This window comes from Castor canadensis, chromosome 7 (assembly GCF_047511655.1).
Source record: "Castor canadensis chromosome 7, mCasCan1.hap1v2, whole genome shotgun sequence".
In the NCBI taxonomy this organism is placed as follows: Eukaryota; Metazoa; Chordata; class Mammalia; order Rodentia; family Castoridae; genus Castor; species Castor canadensis.
In genome coordinates this window covers 75,556,876-75,570,936 of record NC_133392.1, presented here as the reverse complement: position 1 = coordinate 75,570,936, position 14,061 = coordinate 75,556,876, and the positions used below count along the sequence as shown (strand labels likewise).

At 37.8% G+C, this 14,061-nt stretch overlaps 2 protein-coding genes across 12 annotated transcripts in view; one reads left to right on the top strand and one right to left on the bottom strand.

The window, feature by feature from the left end:
- The window catches only part of Shld2 (shieldin complex subunit 2), an 89,291-nt gene that overhangs the window by 18,992 nt on the left and 56,238 nt on the right, over window positions 1-14,061 (bottom strand). For all 11 annotated transcript variants that reach the window (XM_074079351.1, XM_074079342.1, XM_074079346.1 and 8 more), the window contains one exon: window positions 11,482-11,589. In XM_074079351.1, the coding sequence (XP_073935452.1) occupies window positions 11,482-11,589 (108 nt within the window). The remainder of the gene's footprint in view (window positions 1-11,481; window positions 11,590-14,061) is intronic.
- On the top strand, window positions 5,588-5,825 carry LOC141424835 (translation machinery-associated protein 7-like). Its single transcript, XM_074079352.1, has one exon. It carries the CDS (start codon window positions 5,611-5,613, stop codon window positions 5,800-5,802), a length of 192 nt encoding a protein of 63 aa, XP_073935453.1. The 5' UTR covers window positions 5,588-5,610; the 3' UTR covers window positions 5,803-5,825.

Here is a 14,061-nt window from a genome sequence, read left to right as displayed (position 1 = left end):
TACACCATGTGCTACGGACACAAAGATAAACCATGTCACAATCCCTCTCCCTGAAGGAGTTGGGGACAGACAGTAACACTGGACATACAGTATAAGAGATATAGGTAAGGTTTGGGATGATCTCAGTGGTAGAGTGCCTGCTAGCATGTTTGAGGACCTGGGTTGGGGCGGGGGAAGGATGAGAGAGAGAGAGAGAGAAAGAGAGAGAGAGAGACTGAAATTCCTAAGAATACAGAAAAAGAACTGTTTAAGAAAGTTACAAAATGCTTTACTGAGGGAACAGATAAGATGGGTTTGGGAAGATATCTAAGAGTTTTTCAGGCAGCAACTTGGATTGGGGTACATTTCCAGGTAAAGAGAAGGGATTAGTAATCCACAGAAAGGTCTTTCAAGACCTTGACACTTCTGAAGAGTACTGATCAATGTTTTACAGGCTGTCCCTCCACTTGGGTTTCTCCAATGAGGAGAATCATATTTTATTATGATTGGAATGAGGTTATACAATTTTTGAAATGCTGTCTCCTTTTTCAATACTCAATGCATGATATCAAGAAATTAGTGATGTCCATGGTTTTGTTTGTTTTTGGTTTTGTTTCGAGACGGGTTCTCATTATGTAGCCCAGGCTGACTTCAAACTCTCAGTCCTCTGCACTGGCCTCCCAAGTGTTAGTATTTCAGGTGTGCATCACCACACTGTCATGGATTTGGGAGCCATAGGATGGTAAAAGATTTTACCAGAGACAAGAGAGTAAAAGAAAGCAAAGATTTATTAGAATGCCATAAAAGGGGAGAGAATGGCAGGTGGCTAGACCAAGGAGCATAGTGCATTAAGACACAGTTGAAAGCAGGTTTTATACTTCAGGTTAAGCAACTTTCAACTGGCTCTCCATTTTGTGTGTGTGTGTGTGTGTGTGTGTGTGTGTGTGTGTGTGTACCTTACTTATTAGTTGTCTCTCAGATCCTCATTTGAATTTCATGGGCAGTAACATCTCTGCAAGCTTGGTTTTACTTCTGTATTCCATCAGGTGCCTGTGATGGGCTTGATCCACTCTGGCATTCCATCTGTTCCTTGGTATTTCTTCCTTCACCATCTCCTTAAAATGGGGCTCCTCCTCCACATACACCTGCCTTCATGTGTCTTTTTCTTGGTTTTTTGTTGTTGTTTTTTGGTGTGACTAGGGTTTAGGCTTCAATTGCAAAGCAGGCACTCTACCACTTGAGCCACACCTCCAGTCCATTTTGCTCTGGTTATTTTGCACATGAGGTCTCACAAACTATTTGCTCAGGCTGGCCTCAAACTGCATCCTTCCGATCTCAGCCTCCCAAGTAGCTAGGATTATAGGAACTCCCAGCTCCCAAGTGTCTTTTTATTGGTAATGTTTATCTTGATCACTCAGTTAAGTTGGTGTGTGACAAGTTTCTTCATTACATAGTTAACATTTTTCCTCTTAGAAGCTGGAAACTATGTTGGGGAAATACTCTGAGACTATGCAATACTATCTCTCCTCAAACTTCCACCTACTAATTTTAACAGCTATCAGTGGACCTTGTGTGTGCAAATATTTATTATTGTGGTGTTTGCCTCTACTCTACCTTCTTTGCTCACATTTATTGATTCAAATTCCATTGTGAAGAAGAGTTCTTTCTTTTTCCCTAGCTAGTTAGTTAGATGTATATTTATATCAGTATGAAGCAGTAACTATTTTATTCCATGATTTATAATCCAGTACTATGATTATTTATTACTTGCTCAAATTATTCTAGCTTTGGCCAATAGGTGTTCCTTCAAGTTTGCTCCTGTGTTCTTTCAACAAGCCTGTCTGGCACTACCAGAGTTGCGGGCTTATCTTGTATTTTCCCTGACCTAACCCTGAAATCAACCACTTCTAGCAAACCTGTTTCCACTTACTAGAGAATAAAATGTACAAACCAAGATCTGGGCAGTAGTTATACTCATTGTGACTGGGGTGTCACAGCTTCTTTGCCCTCTCAGCAGACAAAACTAGAGAGCATCTACATGTGCGCTGACATACTCACACACATCCACATTCCTCTGTCTATGCATTAAAACCACAAGTTCATAACAATGCTTCCGGTTCCAATCCAAAAGATTCATTTCAACTTTTCCCTTTTCCTTTCTTTCACCAGCAGTCAGAACTTCAACTAATTATCTACAATTTATTTACTTATTCGTTCAATTCTAGCATACGCATTAAGTTGCTGCTAAATTATTCCCCTTTGAAAACATTTACTGACTGGATTGTAGCATTATGCATAGTCCTTTCTGTCTTCACCCTTACCCACATCCAGGCAATATACTGTTTTCCACAGTTACTTAGGTTTGTTCTTTTCTTACCATGTACTTTTCTGTAGTTACTTTATTCATTTGCAACATGGACAAGTTCGTTTGTTATTGTTTGTGTTCATTTAGGACCCCCTCCCCTGCATTCCGGTTGGTTATAATTGCTTATTTGGAAAGTATATGAAACACTGCTATGGTCCTTGTCCCATGAGTCAGAGCAACACACACAACATACTCAGAAATGTCACTCTCTCCTCAACCCTCTGCCATGCTCCCACTTCCTTCTTACTTCCACCCCTTTCCTACTTGAACTTATAGGTCACCAATCTAGTTTCTGGTTTATCTTTCCTGAGGAAGGATAGATAAATAGATGAGGAGACAGGCAAATTATATTATTTTAAATAAGTATTAAATGGGCTAGACTTGGACATTGAACTAAGGAAGTAAAAACTGAAAAGCCAGAGCAGCTAGCCCCCTTTCCATCTCCTTTTGGATATTAAGTTACAAGAACAGAGAGACATAAAGGGGTTATCTGCATCTGCTTTTCCCTTCTCTGAAACATTAAGAAGCTGCAAGGCTTCTAGAATGGGCAGAGAGATAAAAAATAAAAGATATGTCTGACAAAGGGAAGTCCTAAAATTCACCTCTTGTCCCTATGTTTTTGGTGGATCAAATCTTCATGTTTTAAAATAAAAAACAGCACCCATCGTGGACACCTAGACCCATTGTCTTAATTATTAGGGGTTGCTAGATCACATGACCATGTATATTCCTCCCAGTTCAGAAAGTATAAGACTATGGATGAAAACCACCATTTTGAGTCTTTACTCTCATTTCCTACATAGAGGGAGCAGGAGATGTTTCTCCCTTTTTCCCCATTTTTCCCCTACTTTTATCCTGTTATACTAAAATGAATTCTTGCTAAAACTTCCACATTGTGGAAATCTCCTTCTGCTTTCAGTCTATTGAAAGTGTATTCCTTTCAGGTAAAACAAGTTCTGTCTGGGGGTAGGTACCAGTGGGAGAGGGGAGGGTAAGTGGAGAGGGTAAAAGAGGGTGAATATGGTAGTACTTTGTATACATGTACTTTTGCATACATGTACGAGAACAGAACAATGAAACCTGCTGAAATTGTTCTAAGAAGTTGGGAGAAAGGGGATGAGGGAGAATGATAGAGGGGATGAATCTAATTAAGATATATTGTATGCACATATGTAAATGTCACAATGTATCCCTCCCTACAACTGTTATAAAAAAGGAAAGTATATTCCTTTCCTAATAAACTTTGCTATCATTTTCACTACATTTTGCCATCTTGCCTGAATTCTTCTCTGGCTGGACACAAGGACTGAGGTAGACAAAACTAGTGCTGATTTTCAGGTATTCCTGCATTTTCTTTCCACAAGTAAGTAAAGCCATGTGTTTTCTTATTCCTCCCTTCTTTCTTATATGAAGGACAATGTACCACAAATACATTTTTGGGTTTTGGGTTTTTCACATAACAGTCCATCCTAGAAATCACTCCATATCTTTTTTATTCTTCTTTACACTGCAAGAAATTCCACTATCTGAATGCACTACATGACCGCGTGTACCATACATCCTTCTATGTATAAGCATTTACATCTTCCCAATGTTTTCAATTAATCCCTGCAATAAACGTGTATTTTTTAATATCTTTGGAGGTATAGCTTCAGGATAGATTCCTAGAAGTGGGATTGCTCTGTTGAAAGGTAAGTGCATATGTAATTTTGTAAGTATTGCTAAATATCCCTGTAGAAGGGTTGCAGCTACTTGCAAATCCAGCACTAATGTACAAGAGGTTTGTTTCTGTACAACCTCACCGACAGTGTGCTACCATAGTTTTAATTTTCCAGTGTTAGGTGAGAAATGTTAGCTCCCTGTGGTCTTAATTTGAATTTCTATAACTATAAGTGAGTTATGTGTGAAAGCCATTTTTACATTATATTTTGAAAATTATTCATTCCTCCATCCCCCCAAACCCCCAGCCACTTTCTCCTTCCTCTCAAGTCTGTTGTCACTGAATCTTTAAGAGTTACATAAACACAAAAATGAGACCTGCTGAAACCATTTCAGGAGTGGGAGTAGGAAGGATAAAAGAGAGTGGTGGCTCTGGAAAAAAATTTGGAGGCTACTTAAAAAGCTGGACATCGATCTACCATTTGATCCAGCAATACCACTCTTGGGGATATACCCAAAAGACTGTTACTCCAGAGGCACCTGCACATCCACGTTTATTGCGGCACTATTCACAATAGCCAAGTTATGGAAACAGCCAAGATGTCCCACCATTGACGAATGGATTAAGAAAATGTGGTATCTATACACAATGGAATTTTATGCAGCCATGAAGAAGAACGAAATGTTATCATTCGCTGGTAAATGGATGGAATTGGAGAACATCATTCTGAGTGAGGTTAGCCTGGCTCAAAAAACCAAAAATCGTATGTTCTCCCTCATATGTGGACATTAGATCAAGGGCAAACACAACAAGGGGATTGGACTGTGAGCACATGATAAAAGCGAGAGCACACAAGGGAGGGATGAGGATAGGTAAGACACCTAAAAAACTAGCTAGCATTTGTTGCCCTTAACGCAGAGAAACTAAAGCAGATACCTCAAAGCAACTGAGGCCAATAGGAAAAGGGGAACAGGTACTAGAGAAAAGGTTAGATCAAAAAGAATTAACCTAGAAGGTAACACCCACGCACAGGAAATCAATGTGAGTCAATGCCCTGTATAGCTATCCTTATCTCAACCAGCAAAAACTCTTGTTCCTTCCTATTATTGCTTATACTCTTTCTACAACAAGATTAGAAATAAGGGCAAAATAGTTCCTGCTGGGTATTGGGGGTGGGGAGAGGGAGGGGGCGGAGTGGGTGGTAAGGGAGGGGGTGGGGGCAGGGGGGAGAAATGAACCAATCCTTGTATGCACATATGAATAATAAAAGAAAAATGAAAAAAAAAAAAAAGAGAGAGTGGTGGAGGGGTAAGTTCAAGCATGATATATTTGATATATTGTAAAAACTTTAGTAATGCCACAATGTGCCCCCACCTGGCGCAACAATTAAAAAGAAAGAGTTCTTTGTACATTAGGGATATTCGCCTTTTGTCTAAGGTACATTCTTTAAGTTTATCAATTGTCTTTTGACCTTGTTCGTGGGTTTTGGTCATGCAAAATTTTATTTCTTTGTAGCTAAATTTATCAGTCTTGTCCTTTACTACCCCTTAGACTCTTAAGAAAACCTTGAGAGGATCAGGGTCTTGGGGAAGGGGTGGCAGGCGCCATGTCTGGCCCCAAATGTGGCAAGAAGAACCCCCTGAAACAGCCCAAGAAACAAGCCAAGGAGATGGATGAGGAAGATAAGGCTTTCAAGCAGAAACAAAAGGAGCAGAAGAAACTTGAGGAGCTAAAAGTGAAGGCCGCAGGGAAGGGGCCCCTAGCCACAGGTGGAATTAAGAAATCTGGCAAAAAGTAAACTGTTCCTTGTGCCTGAGATGATGGTGACCCTGATTCCATTCCTATTTAAACATCTGGATTTCCTGCCATAACATCTTTTGCCACCTATGCCCAGAATGAAGTGTTGTATTGGAGTCTGTTGTACATTTAAGAATAAACAACTTTTGAAAAAAAAAAAAAGAAAATCTTGAGTCAGGTACCAGTGGCTCACGCCTATAATCCCAGCTATTCAGGAGGCAGAGATTAGGAAGATCTCAATTCAAAGCCAGTCCTGGACAAACAGTTTATGAGATCCTATCTTGAAAATATCCAACACAAAAAAGGGGCAGGCAGAGTAGCTCAAGTGGTGAGAGTGCCTGCCTAGCAAATATGAGGACCTCAGTTCAAACCCTAGTGCCACCAAAAAAAAAAAAAAGAAAGAAAACCTTGCCAGGCATGGTGGTGCACACCTACAATCCCAGATACTCAGGAGGACAGAAGCTCAAGTCCAGCTGGGGCAAAAAGTTAGCAAGACTCCATCTCAACAAATAAGCTGGGCATCGTAGCAAACACCTGTGCTCCCAGCTATGTGGGAGGCCTTGGGTAGTAGGAGGATCACAGTCTGAGGCTGGCCGTGGGCAAAAACACAAACCCTATTTGAAAAGTAACTGAAGCAAAAAAAAAAAAAGGGCTGGGGGCATGGCTCAAGTGGAAGAGTGCTTGTAGCAAGCATGCGACCCTGAGAACAGTCAAAAAGAAAAAAAGACAAAAAAAAGTCTTTCCCTATACCAAGAATAAATAATACAAGTCAGTGCTCACGCCTGTAACCTAGCTACTTGGGAGGCTGAGATCAGGAAGATCAAAGATCATCCAAAATAACCAGAGCAAAAAATGGACTGTAAGTGTGGTTCAAGCAGTAAAGCACCTACTTTGCAAGTTCAAAGCCCTGAGTTCAAACCTCAGTCCCACCCAAGAAAAAGAGGAATTCAGTCATGTTTCCTTGTAGTGGATGTACAGTTTTATTTTTTATATTTAGATTATTAATCCAATGGTGTTTATTGTATCTCTCTAATTTTACCTTTTTCCAAATGGTTACCTATTTTCCTCAACACCATTTATTAAAAAGTTAGCCTTAGGGGTGACTGTATAACTCAGTGGCAGAGCACTTGCCTAGCATATTGCAAGGCTCTGTCTTTGATCCTCAGTACCACACACACACACACACACACACAAAGTTAGCCCTGATGCCAGTGATCTCAGACACCACCTGTCATACACTAAATTGCTATACATATGTGAGTCTAATTCTGATCTCCTGTTCTATCCCCCTGCCTACTTATCTATTCATGTTCAAGTTCCTCACTGCTTCAATCATCAGGCTTTGTAGTATGTGTTAATGTCTGGTAATGCTGATTCCTACTCATGTTTTCCTTTTTCAGTGCTTTCCTAGCTATTCTTTCCTGTTTGTTTTTCCATATGAACTTAAGTATCAACTTCTACAACACAGGCTTTTTTTTTTTTTACTATAACACAAGTTGTTGGTATTTTTATTGGAACTACATTATCTTTATATATTAACTTGGGGAGAATTGAAATTTAATGTTGAATCATCCCATCTAAGAAGAGGGAATGCCTTTCCATTTACTCATGTCTTTATTTTTTTCCTCATAGAGGTTTTGCATATTTCTTGTTGGATTTATTCTAACATATCTCCATTATTACTACTGTAAATAAATTCTTCCTCCATTATGCTATTTATTATTTGTGCACATGAACAGGATACAAATATCCTGCTACCTCACTGAATTATTTTACTGAATTAGTTTTCCCTTTCACTTCCAAGACTTTTCCAAGTATGTCATCAGATCATCTGTAAATAGATACTTTGCATTTTTTCATCCCCCCTCCCATGATGCTTGCCTCTCCTTGTCTAGTTGCACTGATAATAACTCTAGTATAAGATGAACAGTTGTATGCATAGTGGATTCCTAAATGCCTTCCTAATTTTAGTGAAAGTGCCTCTGTGATTTCTTCTTTAAATAAGACCAGTACTGGCATTAGGACTAAGTATATCTATCTTATTGATGTATTATTAATTATATAATGATTATAATACTTTATCGATATCAATATAGTCTTATTTGTTTTGTTTTGTTGTGGTATTTGGAATCAAATCAGGGCCTCAAGTATGCTAAGCAAGTGCTCTACCACTGAGCCCTCCTGGAGTGTTTCTTCAATATCACAAATGGGTGCTGAATTCTGTCAAAGCCTTTTTCGATATATATGAAAGTATTCAATGAAGTTTTTTTTCCTTAGATTTATTAGTATAATATATGATCCTACTAAGCAGTAGGTTCTCCCATTTCTGGAATAAATTTCATTTGTTCTAGTCTATTATTTTCTCAACGTGGTGTTAGATTCCATTTACTAATACTTTGCTTAGGTTTTTGCTTCAATAATCAAGTATGACATTGGTCTGTATTTTTCTTCTTAATGTCTTCATGAGGTTTAGGTGTCAATGTTATATTTTCTTCATAAAAGGTATTAGAAAGTTTCATTCTATACTCCAAGATAATTTATAGACCACTGGAACTATCTGGTCTTTGTAGGTTTTGTGGCATATCCCTATGTAACCACATAGGCCTCATGCTTTTCTGTATCATGGTTCATTTCCTATTTCTTCTGTGAAAGATGGCATTTGTGTAAGTTTTCTATCTCTAATGGGATTTTATTTATTTTTGAGATGGGAGATCTCACTATGTTTCCCAGGCTGACCTTGAACTTGAGATCGTCCTGTCTGTTTCCGGAGTAGATGAGCTTTAGGCAAGCACCACTGCAGTCTGCTTGTTTGTTTGTTTGTTTTGAGGTGCTGGGGGTCAAATGCAGGGCCTTGTGCACGCTGAGCAAGCACTATGCCACTGAGCTACACACCCATCCGTGATAAGAATTTTAAATAGTAAAGCCACAATGCAAAATACCTTGGTAGTTTCTTATGAAAGTATATATTTGCAATACAACTCAGCAACTGCACTGTTGGAAATTTATGTCAAAAAAATGAAAATGTATGTTCACACAAAAAAACCTGTAATCAAATTCCATATTTGCTTTCTTCTTAATAGCCCAAATTGGGAAAAAACCCAAACATTCTTCAGCAGGTGAATGATCAAGTACACAATGGTAGATCCATATAACAGAATACTACTCAGTACTAAAAAGCAATAATGATAATGTATGCAAGAACATGTGGGTAGATCACAGGACACTATGGTCGGTGAAAAAAGCCAATCACAAAAGATTACATTTGCGTAGCATGATTCCATTTACATAACATTCTCAAAATAACAGACCTGTTGAGATGGAAGACAAATTGGCAGGAACAGGGATAGGGACTGTAGGGAAAGGTTGCAGCTATACAGAAATGGCACAGGGAGTTCTTTTGTGATGGAATACAAATTTATACCGACTCAATGAAAGAGCTACATACACAGAGATTAGTATATGTAAAAACCAAATAAGGTCTACAGTCCAATTAACAGTATTATACCAATGTTGATTTCCTGGTATTGATACTATACTAAAATTACATAAGATGTCACCATTAGGGGAAGCTGGACAAAGGGTTCATAGAACTTTATGAACAAAATATTTATTACAAAAATAGCTTTTAAGTGAAATAAATAAATATTATCTGTATGCCAATAACTTTACAATGTGTATCCTAATTTTAAACCTGTCCTCTTGAGTCTTGGACTTTGTTTCTAATTCCTATACAAGATCTCTACCTGGAAGCCTCAAAGATTTCTCAAATTTAAATGCCCAAACAGAACCCTTAATTGCACCCACATACCCACTCCCTCTCAATCTTTCCCAATGAAGGCTACCCAGTTTGTTTAAACTAGAAATGCATTAGCAGTAGATTACTCCTTTCTCCCCATTCCTGAATCCACACCATCAGAAAATCCTTACGAACTCTACTGACAACTATATCTCAAATCTACTCATTTCTCTTTCCCTCCTCTGGCCTCCCAACATCACTCAACTTCAGTGATTGTAATAACTTTCTTTCTGATTCCAACTCCATGACCAACCCTTCCCAGATAGAACCAATGACATTTTCTATTTTAGGCCTTTCTTCCCTTCATAGCATTCAATATCATCTTTAAATATCTTATTTATATGTCTTTTTTTTTTTTTTTTTTGCTATGTCTTCTCCACAAGAATGTCAGCTCCATCAGGGCAAGGCACCACTGAACCCCTACCACACAGTACAGCACAGTGCCTACAACAATGTCAACGCATAAAAAGTACATACATTATAGAAGAACTGTTTTAGTTGTTTTATGAAAATATGTTGGGCTGATTTCTGCTGACAAGCTACCCCAGGATACAGTGAAACCTGGCCTTTTCCACACAGTTGTTCTAATTGCTGTTACTCTTTTTTGCTTACTCTGTCTTTGGAGAATTCCAAGGCTGGAATTCAATGCTCTATCTTCCAAATATGTCATGTAACTTTCCCATTATTCCAGTTAACCTCTTACATAATCAGAATGTTTCCCTAGGTATTTTCTATTACATTATTTCAGTATTCTATCCAACAAATTTTGCTAACATTACTTCTCCCATATTGTTATTATGTTATGTGCAGGTTTAACTCCTTGTTGTTTTTTTTTTCTCTCAATCAATCTTTACAACAACCTGACAAGGTATGTATTTTTATTTTAACTTCACAGATGAGGAGCCAGGGATACAGTGAGGTTAAATAACTTGCCTAAAGACAAAGACTTGGGAAGTACTAGGGTTAGCATTCAAATCCTGCCTTGTCTATTTGATTCTAGAGACCAGTTTATACTATTTGCCTTACTTTGTTTTCTCTTTCCTGAAGAAATAGAGCTGCTAGTTTCTCTACTCAGAAGCTTATTTTAAAGAAGAATAAAATGGTCACCAGAGAAGGAAGGTAGTTTTTCCTAGCAGGGGTAGAAAAACAAGGATTCAAACCACAGCTATCTATTAGGCCAATAAATTTTTTTATTACTTCAAGAATTCTTAATCAGAGGCTCAGAAATTACAAAGATGAACTTCAGAAGTCTTTGGAATGGCTTAGAATTATAAACAAAATTTTTGTCTAACTATGTACATCCATTTTTCTGTAGAAATGGTCCAAAGCATCCGAAAGAGATCTATGATTTCCTAAAAGGTTAAGGACTACTATTATAGAATAATAATAAAATGAAACATGAACCACATAAAATAAATGTGATTTTCAATGTACAAGTTCATTTTAAATTCATTTTCATTCTTATTAATGAAAATAATTATTTAGAAAATACCACAACAATTTTAACTCTTATCATTCCCAATATAATTTAAATATAGATACTCCTAAATTTACAATGGGGTGATGTCCCAATAATCTCAGTATAAATTAAAAATATTATTTAACATACCTGACCTACCGCATATTCCAGCTTAGCAGCACAACACACTGGAAAATCTCCACTGTCTTCCCTTGTAGTCAGGTGGCTGACTGGGAGCTGTGGCTCCTACCAATCCCCAGCACTGCAAGCACTGCTACTGTATATCACTATCCCAGAGAAGATCAAAATTGAAGAACTAAAGTATGTGAATACTGCTTTTGCACTAACATTAAAGTTGAAACATCCTAAATCAGGGATCATCTGTACTTTAAATATAAAAAATTAATACATTCAAAATATCTTACATTCTTCAGGCTGGACAGATGAATAATTCCCAAGGTTTAGTAACTGGCTGGTAAATGTTGATTGGAGTACTGTCTCACCAACCCACTGATCCTCATGAATAGTAACATCTACAGAGGAAAATAAGATTCTAGTCAGGCCATAAATTCCTTTATACTCTGCTTTATTTACCAATCATAGAAAAATAGTATGCACACCTCCCACATGGCAGGCAACTAAAAGTCAGATAGGTTAAATGACCTGCCTAGAGACACAAAATGACAAAATAGCAAATCCAAAATGTTGAACCTAGGTCTATCTGTATATAAGGGAGAAAAAACCCAACTGCTTCTACTTATTCAAATTATGTCAATATGGAAGCTCACTGCTCTACAGAGAAAGTTCCATTTATATAAGAAAACTTGTTCTAATGTATAGTTCTGATAAATTAAAAATAAACATTTTAAGATCAGGAAGCAATGTAGTGGTACCAAAGCAGCATGCCTAGATGAGCAATAATATTCAGAGTGCATTGGTCCCTTCTGCTGAATATACATGAATATAAGGCAGTTTTTAAAGAACCTGATTGTTTTCCCCTAAACAACACGGTGATAATCTTCTATAGATGTTAAGTAAAATGCTTTGGGGGTAGGAAACATTTTCCAATGGGAAAGAAAGAGCTATATGATCCAAAATGGATAAAGAAGAATCGTTTAGTGGAAGTAAACACACCAAGAGGTTGAAATAATTCTAGATATAGCAAAAACTGTAGGTTGTAAGCGGGGTTCAGGAGAATAACTCCCAAACAGGATATAATCATTGTACAAAGTGTCAGTAGTATAAAAATATTAACAGTAGCAAAATAATTTGGAGATGAACAGAAAGAAAATAAAGACGCATGAATTTCAAGAGATGACTTCCAAATTTATATTCTAAATTCTACCCTCAGCTTCAAGACCTTTTATCTACAACTACCTAAAGAACATTCCCACCTGGATATTCAGTTTGTTCCCCAAATTGAATTATACAAACCTGCTTTTTCTTCCATATTACTCTTCTCACTTGTGAGTACTATAGTAGTCAGATAAACCAAAAACTGGGGTCATGCTGTCTCTCCATTTCCACCCTTTGTTTTTAACCCCTACCAGCTGACTCTGCCTTTTAAAAGCTGCCTACTGCTTTGCCACTGCTACTTTTTTACACCACACATTCCTTTCCTAACAGGTCTTCCCACCCCATGGACTGGAGCTGCCCCAGCTCTTAGCTCCCCCTTTTAAGTCTGTTCCTTAAACACTGTGGTTTCCCAAGGTTAAATCCCAGGTCCTGCCCAAAGAGGGTCAGTATACACCCTTAGACAATCCATATTTAGAGCATCTCGTCACTCTATTGCTAAAAGTCTACCATGTCACTAGATGGAATATGCTCTGGAACATGTCTGCTAATTGAATTTTTTAATTACACAGAATCTTTCAGTTGAGGCCTGTAACAATAGTATAACCTATCCAAGATATATAAAATGTACAAATGGATGTTATTAATTAAAATGGGATACCACTCAAATTTCTATGTAAATAAAATTTACTACTTAAAGAAGAGTGTGTGTGTGTGTGTGTGTGTGTGTGTGTGTGTGTGTGTTTTACTGGGGACTGAACCCAGATCCTTGCACATGCTAAGTAAGTGCTCTACCACTGAGTTACTACTAATTCAAAACAATGGAAAAGTATAGATACATTTCTTTTTTTCCTTACTATTTCCATTTGTTTCACACAAAGGAAAAGAGTAAACTGGATACTTTTTCCCTAAGGAAATAAGGCAAAACACAAAAAGCTGATTATTTTAAAAGTGTTCATAGAAATAATCTAACTGTCCTGTAATAGGAAAATAAGTTTCAGTAAAGATCACTGATAGAACGTTACCTAGTTGTAAATAACTGTACAGACACTAGAAAAAAGGCATCTAGGAAGGCTCACACACTGAATGCATTTTTTTTTCACTAATAATGAGGTATATTAACTGCCAAAGAACAACATTGCAGTCTGTTCTCACCTTGCTTGTATGTTTGTTTTTTGGTGGCACTAGGGTTTGAACTCAGGGTCATACATCTACTAGGCAGGTCCTCTACCACTTGAGATACATCCCCAGCCCGTTCTCACCTTGTAAACAGTTCTACAACTGGGAGACAAATTGCAAGCAAAGAGGTATTCAATGAGCAAGGAGTCAGGAGTTAGATGAACTGACTCTCCAACAATAATACAATAACATAAAAATAGTGTTTGTTAAAATCCTGTGTTTACCTATTTTATTAGAGACTGTGCATGGCAATCCTAGAGGAACACCAGGGCACATTTACTAAGGTTCCCAACCCGCCTGCAAACCCTTTAATATGATTCGTATTGTGTGCAGTGCACTGAAGTTGTCTCTTCCTAAGCTAAGGCTAACCTGTACTTACCTACCTCTTCTCTATCACATCCTTTCTTTGGTGGTACTGGGAGTTGAACTTAGGGCCTCGGACTTGCTCCATCAGTCACGTCCTTTCTTAGATAGGTTATTAAACTCAAAATCAACTTTCTCCTGGCTCTAATACACTGTGCATTAATTTAAAA